The sequence below is a fragment of the Seriola lalandi genome, unplaced genomic scaffold, assembly GCF_002814215.2.
Source record: "Seriola lalandi dorsalis isolate HSWRI2012SDOR001 ecotype SW California unplaced genomic scaffold, Sedor1 jcf7180002054188, whole genome shotgun sequence".
Taxonomy (NCBI): Eukaryota; Metazoa; Chordata; class Actinopteri; order Carangiformes; family Carangidae; genus Seriola; species Seriola lalandi.
Genome location: NW_019524741.1, coordinates 1,527,355 through 1,542,043, shown reverse-complemented (window position 1 = coordinate 1,542,043; position 14,689 = coordinate 1,527,355). Strand labels below are relative to the sequence as shown.

Sequence of the window (14,689 nt, the reverse complement as noted above, 5' to 3'; positions counted from 1 at the left end):
TGACATTTTTATACCTTACTATACTTTGACCTTTTTTTTTACGTTTTTATTGCCTTGCTATACTATGACAGTTTATGCCCTATTATGCCTTACAATAGTATTACATTTTTATGACATTTTATGCCTTACTATAATTTGACGTTTTTTTTTTTAGTTTTTATTGCCTTACTATACTATGACGTTTTTATTAAGTTTTATGCCTTTATGCCTTACTTTACAAGGCGTTTCTCTGACATTTTCATGCCTTACAAGAGAATGACGTTTTTATGACATTTTTATACCTTACTATACTTTGATGCTTTTTCCCATATTTATGCCTTACTATACTATGACGTTTTATGCCCTTTTATGCCTTATTATAATTTGATGGGTTTTTTTACATTTTTATGCCTTACTATACTATGACGTTTGATGCCTTACTATATTATGACATTTTCTTACATTTTTTCCTTACTTTACTATCAAATTTTTTGACATTTTTATACCTTACTATAGTATGACGTTTATATGACAGTATATGCCTTACTATACAAGGCCTTTTTTTTTCTATGACTTACTAGACTGTTATGACCAGCTCATTTAGTCACAACAATCAAGGGAGGTCCACACAGTAGGCTTGAGTTAAAGTGACATTTCTTTTAATGCAAAAGGATAACAAACATAGTTCACAGGATGTGACGTCAGTTATCAGTGTGTGGTGGAGGTGTATGTTTGTCTTGTGTGTGTTGTATGGTAGACACCAACAAAAAAAAATTAACAACAAATGAAGAGACTGTCAGGGGGTCCGCTGTCCTGGGAGAGAGAGCCAGAAGCTTGAGGAAACCTGGCTTTTATGCCCTTCCTCACAGGTGCAGCCAATCAACAACCTAAGGTGGGTGGAGTCTCCTAGGAACCAGGAAGCCAGGCAATGCAAACCCAACCAGGAGACCAGTGCATAGCAGACATGGCATTAAGCATAGAAGCGGGTAGAACACCTGCAAAAGAGGACAGAAGGCAGCAAACCAGGGAAACACATGCGGCTGGGGCCATCACAATACTATGACTTTTTAAGCCTTACTATTATATTCATTTTTGTGCCTGACTATACTATGACCTTTTACTGCTTTACTATACAATGACTTTTGTTGCCTTACAACACTATGACTTTTTATGCTTTACCATACTGAGAAATGGCTTACCTGAAAAATAAAACTGGCTTAAAAATTATGTTACATTAATACAAATCTCAGACGTGCTACTAATGAAATATTTTTAATTAAGTGTAATTTACTTAAATACTGATAGTGGTCATAAACCTGACAAAGTGACAAGTACCAATACAACAAGGTCCATAACTGTGGCAAAAAAATATGATCTCAATAATTCTGAGTAGTTTGCCTTTTGTCTTTATTCGTTCATGCTGTGGGAATTTTTCATTTGAAATAAGAGATGATATGTGGCATTATTCAGCCACATCTACTATGAGGGGTGCGATGTATTCTGAGTGACGCAGTCCAAAGGAGAAGCTTGGAGCTTTTCCTCTTGTGACAGTCACCTAGGAAGAGAAAAGTTTCAGTAAATGAACAAAATGCAAAATATTTTTGGCCTGTATAATGATTAAATGAGGCATAATGGGGTTTCTTACATTCTCAGGATAGTGCGTGCCAGGTCCTGGTTTCCTTGTAGTTTCACCAGGAGCAAAGTTGCGGCCTGTCATGCTGAAATGGGGTGGTTTTTGCCTGTAAATACAAGGGTCCACAACTTTGTAGGCAGCAGGACCAGGAGTCTGGGGGAAAAACAAAGTATAGAGAACAAGGATAAATCACAAGAATTCTGCATTATTTTAAAGAAAATTGCTCTCATGACTGTGAGTATGTACCTTCTTCAGATCCTCATGGAAGCTTCCATTTTTGCTGCGGCCACAGAGGGAGTAGGTGGGAGCTGCAGATGTAGCCACAGTTTTGGGCCCCAGCACAGGAGGCAGATTGTACGAGGCTGGACCTGCAGAATGAGCCAAAGCTGAAGTTTATATTCTTTGTGCCATGAAACTTTGTAAATCACAACTCAATTTAAGATGACACAAAAATACAATATGTTACCAGGTGTTTTGTGAGTGCTCATGTCTTTGCTCCTCCCAGACAGAGAATAAGCAGGAGCAGAGCGGAAGACGGACCTTCCTGAACGCTCTGGGGAGTAGCGGCCTGCATACCAAAGACACACACCAAATTTATATAAAAATACTGCTGACAGGCAAACTCAAATCACAATAGTCTGCATCCAAACAAAACCAGCATATTGTCAGCTTCTGATAGGTAGTTTGCATGTAAATAAAATCAGCAGTATTTCATTTCCATGTGCTTTTACAAAGTATATTGTAATGCGTGAGGGGTTTTGCTGACCTGGTCCAGGGGCCTGGAACAATCTTGGCTCCTTTGGGCGGCTGTGGAGAGAAAATGCAGGAGTGCCGTCTCGGCCATCTCTGGTGATGTTGGAGGGAACAAGGTATCTTGGTCCAGGGGAGCAATCAGGACTGGTCTGGATATGAAGTTTCCCTAAGCTGAACACTGGTGCTTTGTATTTGGTAGGGTCATGTTTATTGACACCTTTATTGCAAGAAACAAGGACAGACAATGTCAGTACTAATAATGGTGTTTGTGCTGAAAAAAGGCTTAATGGTCATTTTGGCCATACCTGTGAGTCCAGGCAGTGCATACTTGGGTCCCGGGCTACGATAGAGAGCGGCTATAGGCCCTCTTGGCTTGTGGGGCCTCCAGGATCCAACCCAAGGTTCAGCACTAGCCATTACCTTGAGAGAAAGAGATAGATTGAGACCAAAAGAAAATTGGTAAATTGGCTTTTAAGTCAATAAAAGAATGATAATAGGAGTGCTTCTGCTGTCCCTGATACCCTGCAGTGCAGAGAGAAAGAAGTCATTTTAAAAAGCCAAATATACACTGATGCATGGGGAGGTCGTGATATAAAAACAATTGATATTGAGTTAGTAAATATTGGTTAGATGAAATACTGCAACAGTATTAGAATAGCTTGAAGTGAATATTCTCTCTGATTATCTGCTGCACCTGCTAACACTTGGGATACTTTACAACAAGTTCTATAAGAGAGGGTATTATGGAAAATAGTTGGGGTTGATTTTGTTGTTAGAAATGTATCTGAGGTGCTGTTGAAGCCTGAGGCTGGTACTCCTTACTGTTTCTGATGTGATGGAAGTGCATCATTTAAACATTCTGTACCATGAGCTGCTCCTCATTCTGATGTCACCAGGAAATGCAATATCACCACCCAATCACAGCAGTAGTTTTTGAACAATAATAATAGCAGTAATGATGAAAAAAAACATCTAAACTTTATATTAATTTTTGTAATATTAATCTCTCTATTTCTGCGCAAAGCAGCAGGCTAAGTTACTGGATCATAAATCATTCCACTGGCCAACTTGCTGGTAGCAGTTTATGTATGTTGTTACACAGCAGTGAAACTTACAACAGTTAATTTGGGTAATTTAATGAACTAGTTACATTATAGGGAAGCTGCTGTTTGTCAGTATATATATACAGGGTAATTTGCAGGTAAAGCAAAACCAATGCCGCACCTGAATCAGTACATTATGTTTTACAAACCCAGAGTAGCCTGTCACAAAACCACAAGATGTCTACAAACAGTAAGAGCATATCATTTAGACTTCAAATAAATAGATAATTGATTGTACCTTATAGAAATCCTGTGATCCTGTCGCGAGTGTCCTTCTATGTCAGGTTTTATCCCCGGAACTCAGCATGTGCACTGAACCCAAACACAGATTGTTTAGTGGTAGTCAACTTCACTATGACAACGTTGCCATGGAGATGACTCTTTGACAGGCATGTCTATGAATATGTGTGTGTGTGTGTGTGTGTGTGAGTGTGTGTGAGTGTGTGTGTGTGTGTGTGTGTGTGTGTGTGTGTGCGCGTGTGTGTGAACAGTGTAGGAATTCACAAAATGTGAATACATAAAGCACAGTGTGGAGATGGTGTAAATGATTTATTAGGTATAAAAGGCTGTAACAGGCCAGAGGGTCCCACTGTGACAGTTCGGTTAGATTTAATCTGATTGTACTAAGGTACAGTAGATTACCTACTATTTAAAGTAGACATTCAACAATATACATTACAATAAAACATTGTATTGTGTCTCAAATTCTAATTTGGGGGCTTTATCTCATGTTTAACAACTGTTCCATGACAATATGCAGAAGTGCCCCATGCCATAGGTGGATTAGGCCAAAGGTCCCACCATTTGCATACACCTTTTTTTCTTTTTCTTCTTTCTTTTTTTCATAGCTCATAGGCTGTTTGATCGTGGTTTCAAGGATACATTAATGTTCAAATATGAGGGGGTTGGATCTGAGTCTTAATCTGTAAACACACAAGTTTAATAGTTGTACCTACTGTTCATTAAGGGCAATGAATGCTCAAAATTATATGAATGTAAAAACAAATTCTTAATCATCCAAGATTTAATGAAAAAACTTTGTATATGCTTGAAATGAACAGTCATCTTATGCTCCATTACATTTTCATGCATGCATTGAGCCTTATGAGTGGTTTAGTATGTCAAAATATGAGCAACTGATGATGATTGATCGTGATTTATGCTTCTGGCTCTGACTGTCACCGGCATGCCAGAGAGAGGAATTCATATTATAATTATCGTTATTATATCATAGTAATTATTATTTATCATTATTTACATTTTAGCAAAGTTAGCTATTTATTTGATGTATCTAAAAATATAAAGCCAGCTGGTTTTGAATCTAAATCCACTGTGTTCTTGTTGTGTGTTCATTTTGTAAATACGAAGATTTAATTAGGTGGTAACAGTAAGATGCATATGGGGATTCCCTCACCTAGGGCTGCAAAAAGGTTAAGACTGGTCCTTATCAGCCTTTTCACAGCAGACATGTTAACCTGTTACAATAGGAAACATCTTACTAAGGTATTTCTATTAACATTGATCTTGGTTCCATTCTGTTCTCAGTGTCCCAGTGGGTCATGGCGAGTGTGACAGTGATGAGCAGCCTGACACTGAAGCAGCTAAATATAATTCATCTTTACACCTGAGCCTTTCCTGTGACATGTCAAAAATGTCGACCATGAAAATTACACCTCCTGACTTTGTCCACAATCAGGTGTCCTGGATGAAATACTGACATTTTTTAAAAAGAAAACTGCTGTGAAAATTGTTGTTCTAATATTGATTTTTCTTCATAGTGTAGCATTGGTGCTGCAGCCCCTCATGAGGTATCTGCAGTTGTGGAAGGTTTCTCTCAAACTGGACTTCAGGAGCTTCATCAAAGTTGCAAGGTTTCCCATTTCCTCTTGGGGGCGCTATTGGTAAAAAGAAACAAAAAAGGCAATTATCAAATTCACTATTACGCCCTCATATTAAAGTGTTGCAGCAGCACACACACACACACACACACACACACACACACACACACACACACACACAGACATGATATGATTCTATAGTCTTACCCTTGTAAGTGCTCGAATCAGCCGTTGTAGCACTGCATCCTCTCTGTGTGGACACAGGCTGGTCACTGTACCCACACAGCTCAACAGACAATAGATGGTGTGTTTTTGTGGCTGCAATAATATTTAAAATATATATATTGAAAAAGAGTTACAGAGTGCAAAGAGTGCAAACAACAGACAAAGGCTTTTGCATGTGTGTCCTTACCTTCTTGAGCACACTGAGAGGTTTCCTGTTTTTGGCTCCAATACACAACCTGTCTACATCCTCTGAACTCAGAACAGGCTCCTGGATTAGGTTGGAGGAAGCATAAATATTGAGAGAGGAATTTTTAAGACAGTATGGGAAGTGCAAACTGAAATTCAGAATATCAACGGGTCTTTTTTGGCTGGACTGCAACAATGCTAGCTATAGGCTAGCCCTATAATCATGACCATATGTGGTCCAGCCACATACTAGGTTTTGAAACAATGTTATTACGTCATAGTTCCTGGACAAATTGAGATTACTGGCATTATGGCTTCTTGTTTGGTGGCACTCACCCTTAACTTCTCCAGCCAGGTCCACAAAAGACAACTGAGAACATGAGGATCTGACTCAGTGACCATCAGAGCCCATCCACAGTCACTACTGTTCAGCTCCTCCTGTTGAAAAGATGAGTGAAGTCAATTTTAGAGGTCAAAATCAAAGTTATATGTTCTGCTGTTAAAAATAGTTTCACACCACGGCTTTCCTTACCTGCAGCAGAGCCGACCTTTGCAGTATGGTTTCTCCTGGAGGACCTTGTTCTGCCATTGCCTTAGCAACAGCACGGGCCCCTGAGGTCGGGCATGGATTATCTGGATTTCTGCACAACTTTATATGACAGAGATCACAATGTTTTAATGCATTCACATTTTCTTTATCATCAGCTTTTTTTTCACAGCAGGAATCGTAATTACCTCAATGTTGGAGCTGTATTTGGGAAGCACCTTTTTCGCTGCACATTTCAAACTCTCATCACAGTTGTTGCTTGTTTTCATGCTGGAAACCGGGATGTTGAGTGCATGTGACTCCTTTTTGGAGGTCTTACGACCTTGTGAAAGGGTGGCAAAGATCGGACTAACTGGTCTCAGATCAGGTCGTATGAGATCCTCCACACACCAGTGTCTCTCATTTCCAAAAGCTGGGGTGCAGTGTGGACTCGGCTCCAGATCCTTCAGGACAGAATGCAACAAATTGAGAAAAGCCTCAATGATCAATTTGATTTAACAGAAGAAATACGGATAATTCATCTATGTAAGTCTGGTTGCATAATGAAATTTAACCTCATTTACTGTGATCTTGCTGAGGTCAGAGTCACTGTAGCTGCGTTTGTCCAGCAGGACCTCTCTCTTCCTCTCCAAGAATCCCAGCGGCTCATCCCAGGAGAACACGGACCCTGAGCTCACCCATGAGCCCTTATGGCCCTCCCTTAGCAAGGGCAAGTACTGTTTGGCCACCAGAGTCTCCCTCACAGTCCTGCTCAGGGTCCTCAGTGCTGACCTCTTTTCCAGCTCAGCATGGACCTCGGGTGGAGCAGGGAGACCCAGGGCTAAGCAGGAAATACGCACACACAGGAGGTACACCACCTTAAGAGATGGTGAAGAGGCCATCAGAAAGGAGGAGGAGGTAAACTACGTTCATGATGCAAGATTAATGTAGTAAAATGATCAAGTACTCACCTTTGGTGTTTGTCTGAGGGTGCGTGCTTCCTGGCCATGCAGCAGTAGAGCCTGACGGTTTAGATAGTGCTGCAGGGTGAAAGGGGCTCCATGCCGCAGGCTGAGGTCGGGGTATTGGACCAGCTGTGTACCAAGCAAACGAGCAAAGTCAAACACCTGGCTGATCTGTGCCCGGGTTTGGATAGAGCGAGGCCGTTTAATCCGCACGTAGTGGACGGCCTCACTTGGGCTAATGCGCAGGGTGTAGATCAAGTAACAGGCTATCAGCACGCCTGTTGAGCAGCAAAAACACAGTGGCAAACACAGTGAATACACATGAGGACATTACATGTGCACAAGCTGACAAACACAGTGTTTACATGAACAGCAGATATGATTTGTTTGTTTATTCCTACCTGTCCTGCCCAAGCCTGCATGGCAGTGCACAGCCACTCTTCCTTCCCTCACTGCGAAGGCCAAAACCTTCACCCCATCAATTATGCCAACGAGAGAGGACACACCAAAATCCGGCATCGCAAAGTTGTAAAAGTAAACTGCAAATATACAAATATGTGCACACATGAATACATATATATAAACATGTCAACAACAACATGTAAATTCATATGGATTAACTGTATTTGTAGAAAACTCAGCACACAGTGTTACTGGCCCATGGATACTGTTGACTGTTTCTGTTAATGCACATTTCCCACTTTGTGATTGGTACTGATTTAAAAAGGACAGTCAGTGCAGTCTTAAGAGTGTTAATATGAATTGTCTCATCAGGGAAATGTACACAAATACCTAATTACAACTTTTATGTTGTGTATTTAATGTATCGAGATCTCACTGTCATTGTCCATGAAGATCTGTGGAGAGTAAGTAAATCCACTTTCAGAGTCTAGGGGAGGTCCACAGTGAGCGTGCTCTCCTGGGAACTGCATGTTGATGACCGATCTGATGTTCAGCCTGGGAAAAAGTCAAAATTATGAAGGTGACTGTGTGTGGCTGTGTAAGTAATACTACTTGTTACTTAAGAAGACAATGTCCAGGCTCATGATTCCTACAACTACTCTTGTATCATGCATATCCACACACTGCACAGACACACAGGAGAACAACAAAAATACAGTACTGCAGGAATAATAATGAACACTGATTACCTTCGAAACTGATCTATGATGTTGTACTTCTCAATTAAATGGTTGGATGGTCGTGCCATGGCAATTACGTCATCTGTCACCCTAGGATAGAGAGAAGTTCATGATCATCAAACTACCATTTACCCTTGTTTTATTTTTATTTTTTGCTATATCACATAAAAAAGCAACATCTATGATACTGTAGTCCAACAGTCTTACCAGGAGGAGAAAAGGCCTCGAATAACCTGTTGGTTTAACTTCCAGCACTCTGGTCCTTCATAGCGACAGTCTACTCCTCCACAAGCAAGCAGACACAGGAGTCTGGGTGGGATAGCCTTCACCAGGTTCTCTCTGGCCTGGGAATAGGAAGGTCGTGGTACTGGTATGTGCGGGTTCAACGTCGGCATCATTCTGCACCAGAGGAAACCCCCAAGATCAGCCTTCACTATCCCACTGTAGATATAAAGGATTATGCCCCAACTAGCCTCATATCACCTTCTTTTCATGTTGAAATTAATGAGGTACTGCAGGCCACTAATAAAGGGCCTTTGACAAAGATACACCTTGTTAAACTGACAATTTTGGTACTTGTGTGTCTAGTTGTGTCTGGAAAATATATTGAGCCGGATAAAATGAAGGATTTAAAAAAAAAAAAAAAGCCTTACCTTTCTGATTATGTTGCACAGTGAAGTTATAAATCCCATGAATATGTTTTCATAAACTAAGAGTGCAGGGAAGAGAAGGAAAAAGGTGATGAAAGCAGCAGAACACACATGTGCTCCTCAATGGTGACCCACTCTGCTGCTTACAGATACACATACTAACAAAACTGTGCTGACCCAGCTTTGCTAAGCCTGATTAGCTGTCATAAATACATTAGAACAGACATTCACACATGATGGCAAGCCTATTATATAATGCTTATACCTTCACCTGTAAACACTGTGTATGAATGCCCTAATTAGCTGGTGCCTGCTAAAGCTTTATACATGATTTTACTACTGTTAATAAACACCAATAGGGTTTGTGTTTAATCTGCAAGAACAATGTATGGTTGTTCATCTATCCTGGTCTTGATCTCTCACTTCCTAATATCTGAACAGATTTAAACGATACTACTGTAGATGAGTGGAATGATGACTTTGAAAGAAGCAGCTGTTGAGAAATCATTTTAAAAAGCGTATTTCTCTGAATTTTAATGTTTGTAGAAAGTCTTCATCTTAATGACCAAAAGTGACAAAAAACTAACACACATGGAACTGGCTCTGGACATATCCCCCCCTGCAGTGCAGCAATGGGAACAGCATGATGACGATTGGAGTCTATCTCAGGGTGAAACTGTTATTTCAATAAAAATAAAGATTGTGTCTTCACATTTATAAGAGAAAAGTATATGGCTACACATTTTAGGGCAGACAGAGTGGGGTTCCATGGTAAGCATCCCCAGGTGTGACCTGCATAATGTTATCTAATATCCATGCTAAGAAGCAAAAGATGTTTTATGTTTTGTAGTAAAGACAATTTAGAAAGTCTTTTTTTTTCTTTTTTTTTTTTGCAGTCTGAATATAATTTGGCGTTTCACATTATAAGAGTAATTCAGAGATTAATGGAGCATAAAACTATATCAATGTTGAATAAAATGGTTTTGCGACAGGAAATATTAAACAAGTCTAACAGTGCTTTGCATATGAAATCAATCTAAGCCTGGTGTTGTTAATGCATCACTCTATCAGGACAGAAAGGACCAATCAAATCCTGTGACAATTATGCCACGGCCTGGTTATCGTCATGGTGAGTTTTGGCCACAGAGGAAGTGTCTGTTTATACACATAGTAAAGGTGAACACATTTTTTACATCCATTCATCAATAGGTTTTCCTCCTACATAAGATGTTTTATCATGCTTGCAACATATTCATACATGATTGGCAGCATTAGCTTCTTACACTTTGATACTGTGTATCATGTGCATTTTCTCTCACACTTCAGAGAGCAACGTCTCCCAGATCATTTAATCTTATTTTAAGGTATTCCACATATCCTCCAACCTGACCGACAGGGGAAATTTTTCTTTAAGATTTAGCAGTGCTTTATTTTGACAATTTTTCCCCCTTGGTTAAAATGATATCTTCCTTATGGCCTTATACAGAATTGATGTCTTTCATTAATTCACTCTACATCTGTGCAGAAGCCATTAGGGTGTTATTCTGAATGTCTGTGTGCATGTGTGGCCTTGGCTCTTAACTTTGATGTTAATTAAAAAGCAAAGTTTTTTAGTTTTCTTTCTATTGTCTTAAAAAGCCAACAGCCTCTAAAGTTAGTAAATAACCATTTACTGACTTTTAACATGTAGTAGAATTACACAGAGCAAATTAGAGCAACATGCCAACATGTTCGCTCTGCATTTTTCTGCCAGGTGTCTTTCAGTGTCATTAGTGGTCAGAATAAAGGTCAACTGCAGTGCAGTTCGTATAGACTCAGTATCCTGCTCTAACATAGCATTGATTGGCATTTCTGATGTATTGCTTTGAACTCACCGCTTGTTAGTTTACAGCTGTAAGAGAGACACAACAGCTTATGTACGCCTATGACCTTTCAGTTATTATTCAAAATAAGCTTGCCTGCCAGGGGATATTTTTAACATGACAGCAGAAGCAGTATAGTTTGCTGTACAGATAGCTTAGACAAAGATATATTAATGATGTAATATGTGGTAGGAAGTGTAGTGGTTTCAAAGTGAGTGGTACTTAACCAAAGACATATCAAGGACACATCTGTAACAAGCCTAAACAGAGTTTATCGCTGTACAACCCACTTCCTCTTGTCAACCGCAGTTCCTGATAAAAGTGTGCAAGCTGAGTGTTTTACTGAGTTATGAAACAAAATGTGAAAATTAGGAAAGTGCGATTTGTTTTCACCTTCTGTGAATAAAGTAGTCAGAAAATGTTATCATAATATCTGACTGGGTTAAAGCTTCAAGTCCAGGTAAGATGAGAACTGCTTATTGTCAATGAGTGGAGACCAAAACAAGCATTTTTTTTTTTTTTTAAACACTGGATTTATTCAGAGCTTTTTTTGTAAAATATTTTTAGCCAATAATTTTCAAGAGTGGCAGCTCCAGCATCTGCAAGCAAAGGTTGGAATGTATACCCAAATAAATCGATGGGCAGGTATGTTTTTGTGTTTCAAAAGGGGTAGAATATAATACAGTATTTGCCATCAGTTGGTACAACAAACTCAGCACTGCCCAAAAAAAACAAAACAAAACAAAAACAAAAACAACAGAAAAACATGCTACTTTACTGAATCGTGCTGACACTGGCCTTGTGTCAGAACTGAAGAGACACTTCTTTCCTCCTTATAGGTTAAAAAAGATTTATGGTCACAGAGGACAGAAGAACTGAAAGTTTAATTAAATCCTTTTCCATGGTGGTTGTTAAAGAAAGGTCACAAATGTTCAAACAGGATAAAATCCTGGTCGTTAGTAAAGTCAAGTTGTAAGAAAGCAAAATAACACTCGCACTGGTGTGGTTCTGCTGCACCACAGAATATGTTGCAGCACAAAAGGAAGTGTCCTATTGCATTATCTTATCTTTCAAAAGCAAAAAACTCACAAAAGCATCTTAGAAGGGCGCATGACCTAAGAATGAGATAAAGAATGGATTACTAAGATTTGTGTTAAGAGGGACCAGAAGGCACAATGTTCCTTTTTGGACCCATTCACTGGGAGGCCATGTGGTTCCACAATACTAACCAAATCTATCTGTGAAATCACTGCAATCGTCGTCTTTCTCATTCTATGGGATACGGACCTTTAGAGAAATGATTTGGCATAAGATTGAGGACACAGCAGTGAAGAGCAAAGGGCCAGGTCTGCAAGGGAGTCAAATATCCACGAGGGGTTGTAGAGCTGAACAGCTTGTGGCAGCCTACAAGCCGTCCTTCCCCAAAACTCTAGGGTTGTATTATCATATCCCCCCAACCTAGGCTCGACAAGTTCAAAAATTATACAAGTGGTTGATTACTGCAAATGCTGCCAAGACAGGAGCGAAGGTGTCAAGTGGAAAAACAACTCCCATCACTCTATTCATTGTTTCCATGAAATTTCCCTAATAGGCCATTTGCTCATCATGCAACTGGAATACAACTTGTTGCCATGTAAGATTTTGGAAACAAAGAGAGAAAAGTAGCGACTATGTCAAGAGATAAAACAGTCATAGTATTGATAACAAAATAAGAAATATGAGATAGTAAAATTTCCCAAAGATGATTACATTGTCCACCAGCCTTGTCCTTTTGCTGGAAGACCAAATGTTTCTGGATTGAGTGTCTGTGCCTTCTCTCCTGTCCTGTGGTGTTCAGTCTCTCTCACTCTCATCTGTCCAGCCAATCCTTTATTAGTTCTTGGAAAGCTCTTTGGATAGCCAGTCAAGTCCTTCATACAGCCCAGTGCCCTGGGTGGCGCAGGTTGACTCAATGTGCCACTGTGGAGTCAGAGATTATATGGTTTAAATTAGGAAACTATGAATGCAGCTCTACATATGCTTCGAAAATATAATTATACTGCAGGAGTGGGGATCGTGTTTCTATTCAGATAACTTACAGTTTTGTTGCGGAGGGCGTGTAGACCAAGTTTGTCTGTGAGTTCGCTGACTGATAAGGCATTGGGGAGGTCCTGTTTGTTAGCAAACACCAGCAAAACGGCATCTTTCAATTCGTCCTCCAGCAACTAGAGGGACAGAAAACAGTTTATCAACCGTGAGACTTCATGTTAGGGCCAAAACACTAAAAACAGATCAAACTGTGATTTTATTTATTTATTTATTTTAATCACAAGAATTTCTCAAAAAGCCTAATTAAGTTAGAAGTAAAGAAGTAAAACATCAACTGTATACAGATATAATTAGAAATATGTGCTGCAAAAATGCAAACGACTGAATAAGAGGACAGCCAAAAGTTGTTACACTAATAGTGGTTCATATGCCCCAGAAATAATACAAAAAGGGCAGTTTTGGGATGTTCTGGAGGCTTAGGGGTCTAAGAAGCGAACTACATCAACAGAACAACCCTGGTTTAAGTCTGACCAGGGACATTTTTTGCATGTGAAAAATTGGCTTTGATGTTCAGCCCTCCTGCTGGTCTAGAGCACTTCAAGGTTAAAATGAAAACAAGCATGTAATATAATGAACTTAGAAAATGTGAACCGATAATCCAGTGTAAAATATTTCAACATTAAAAAAAATCCAAAAACTATGAATCCTAAAACTAGTGAGGTTAACCATGCAATCCTCATATGAAGAGATTCTCTTCACAAGATTATTGAGTCTTTACATTTCCCTAAGGCACAGACAAACATACTGTACAGGTTTCAGTTGTCCTATATACAGATCCCTGCAGTTTGAAGAATTGTCATCCAGTTTCACTATGTTCCATGACACAAACAACACACAGAAAGTCCAGAAAACATAATGTGACTCTGATGTTGTAACTGCTGTGGGAGGGTCATTCCACATTTAGGAGGGACAAACAATAACACTTTTTGTTCTGATTTAACCCTGTCACAAAATGAGACAACTAAGTCAGAAATATCTTATCCTCATGTCATGACAATAATCTAAAATTATGAAACTCACAGTGCACACTAATAATGCATTACTCCCTACTGAGCTAAACATATTAAATACCTACCATCTTTGAAAGCTCTTCTGCAGACTCTGCCACTCTTTCTCTGTCATTACTGTCCACTACAAAGATGAGGCCCTACATGGGATAAACAGTGAAGAGGTTAGATTTAGTTCTGAATATAATTTAGTAATAAGATGAATGTACAGGTATTAAACACTGTTGATTACTGTAGATTACAAAGATTTTGAGACATTTGGAGAAATTAAAAAATTTTCAAAAATGTGGAAGATGTGCATCTTTCATTAATATGTTGAAACTGCACCAATCTTAACAACAGTAAAAAGATAAGGTGCTGGCAGTGTGAAATAGAAGTTGTTTTTTTAATGTGAACATAATATTCATCTACTTTAATAAACAGTAATAATACAGCCAGACAGAAAGAAAGAGAGCACTTGTTGACAAACACATACATAAGATAGAACTATTCCAGTCTACTGGGAGCAGCTGTTTCAGTACAATACATGGGTGTCTGACTTATAGTTTATCAAAGTATTGTACTATATTGTACTGAAACAGCTTCACTTGTCGGAGTAAAAGTATTTGAGAGCTGTGTATAACTACTTCCTCTCACTGACACTGCCATTTGCTGTTTGCTGTTACACAGCACTGGGACAGTCACACTCATACCTGTGTGTTCTGGAAGTAATGTCTCCAGAGGGGTCTGATC

The 14,689-nt window shown here is 39.3% G+C and overlaps 3 protein-coding genes across 4 annotated transcripts in view; all 3 read right to left on the bottom strand.

The window, feature by feature from the left end:
* Window positions 1-616: 616 nt before the first annotated feature.
* Window positions 617-3,974, bottom strand: cimap1b (ciliary microtubule associated protein 1B). Its single transcript, XM_023403984.2, has 7 exons — window positions 3,707-3,974; window positions 2,671-2,785; window positions 2,379-2,582; window positions 2,079-2,180; window positions 1,859-1,980; window positions 1,625-1,765; window positions 617-1,534 (listed from the first exon to the last, which is right to left on the bottom strand). Exons 2-7 carry the CDS (start codon window positions 2,780-2,782, stop codon window positions 1,442-1,444), a joined length of 774 nt encoding a protein of 257 aa, XP_023259752.1. The 5' UTR covers window positions 2,783-2,785; window positions 3,707-3,974; the 3' UTR covers window positions 617-1,441.
* Window positions 3,975-4,474: 500 nt separating this feature from the next.
* On the bottom strand, window positions 4,475-11,230 carry LOC111653329 (protein tyrosine phosphatase domain-containing protein 1). 2 transcript variants are annotated; one of them, XM_023403872.2, is made up of 12 exons: window positions 8,558-11,230; window positions 8,360-8,440; window positions 8,047-8,165; window positions 7,610-7,747; window positions 7,215-7,486; window positions 6,819-7,121; window positions 6,453-6,707; window positions 6,250-6,366; window positions 6,054-6,155; window positions 5,719-5,799; window positions 5,514-5,624; window positions 4,475-5,363 (listed from the first exon to the last, which is right to left on the bottom strand). In XM_023403872.2, the coding sequence occupies exons 1-12, from the start codon at window positions 8,746-8,748 to the stop codon at window positions 5,241-5,243; spliced, it is 1,893 nt and encodes a 630-aa protein (XP_023259640.1). In that variant the 5' UTR covers window positions 8,749-11,230; the 3' UTR covers window positions 4,475-5,240. The 2 variants fall into 2 exon arrangements, with proteins under 2 accessions (XP_023259640.1, XP_087029528.1); XM_087173402.1 differs by having other exon boundaries at window positions 6,828-7,121.
* Window positions 11,231-11,370: 140 nt separating this feature from the next.
* The window catches only part of LOC111653339 (ADP-ribosylation factor 5-like), a 3,776-nt gene continuing 457 nt past the window's right edge, over window positions 11,371-14,689 (bottom strand). Inside the window, exons 2-5 of the mRNA XM_023403888.2 lie at window positions 14,650-14,683; window positions 14,026-14,097; window positions 12,941-13,066; window positions 11,371-12,821 (exon numbers count right to left, since the gene is read on the bottom strand). Coding sequence (XP_023259656.1) covers window positions 12,735-12,821; window positions 12,941-13,066; window positions 14,026-14,097; window positions 14,650-14,683 — 319 coding nt within the window. The 3' untranslated portion in view covers window positions 11,371-12,734. The remainder of the gene's footprint in view (window positions 12,822-12,940; window positions 13,067-14,025; window positions 14,098-14,649; window positions 14,684-14,689) is intronic.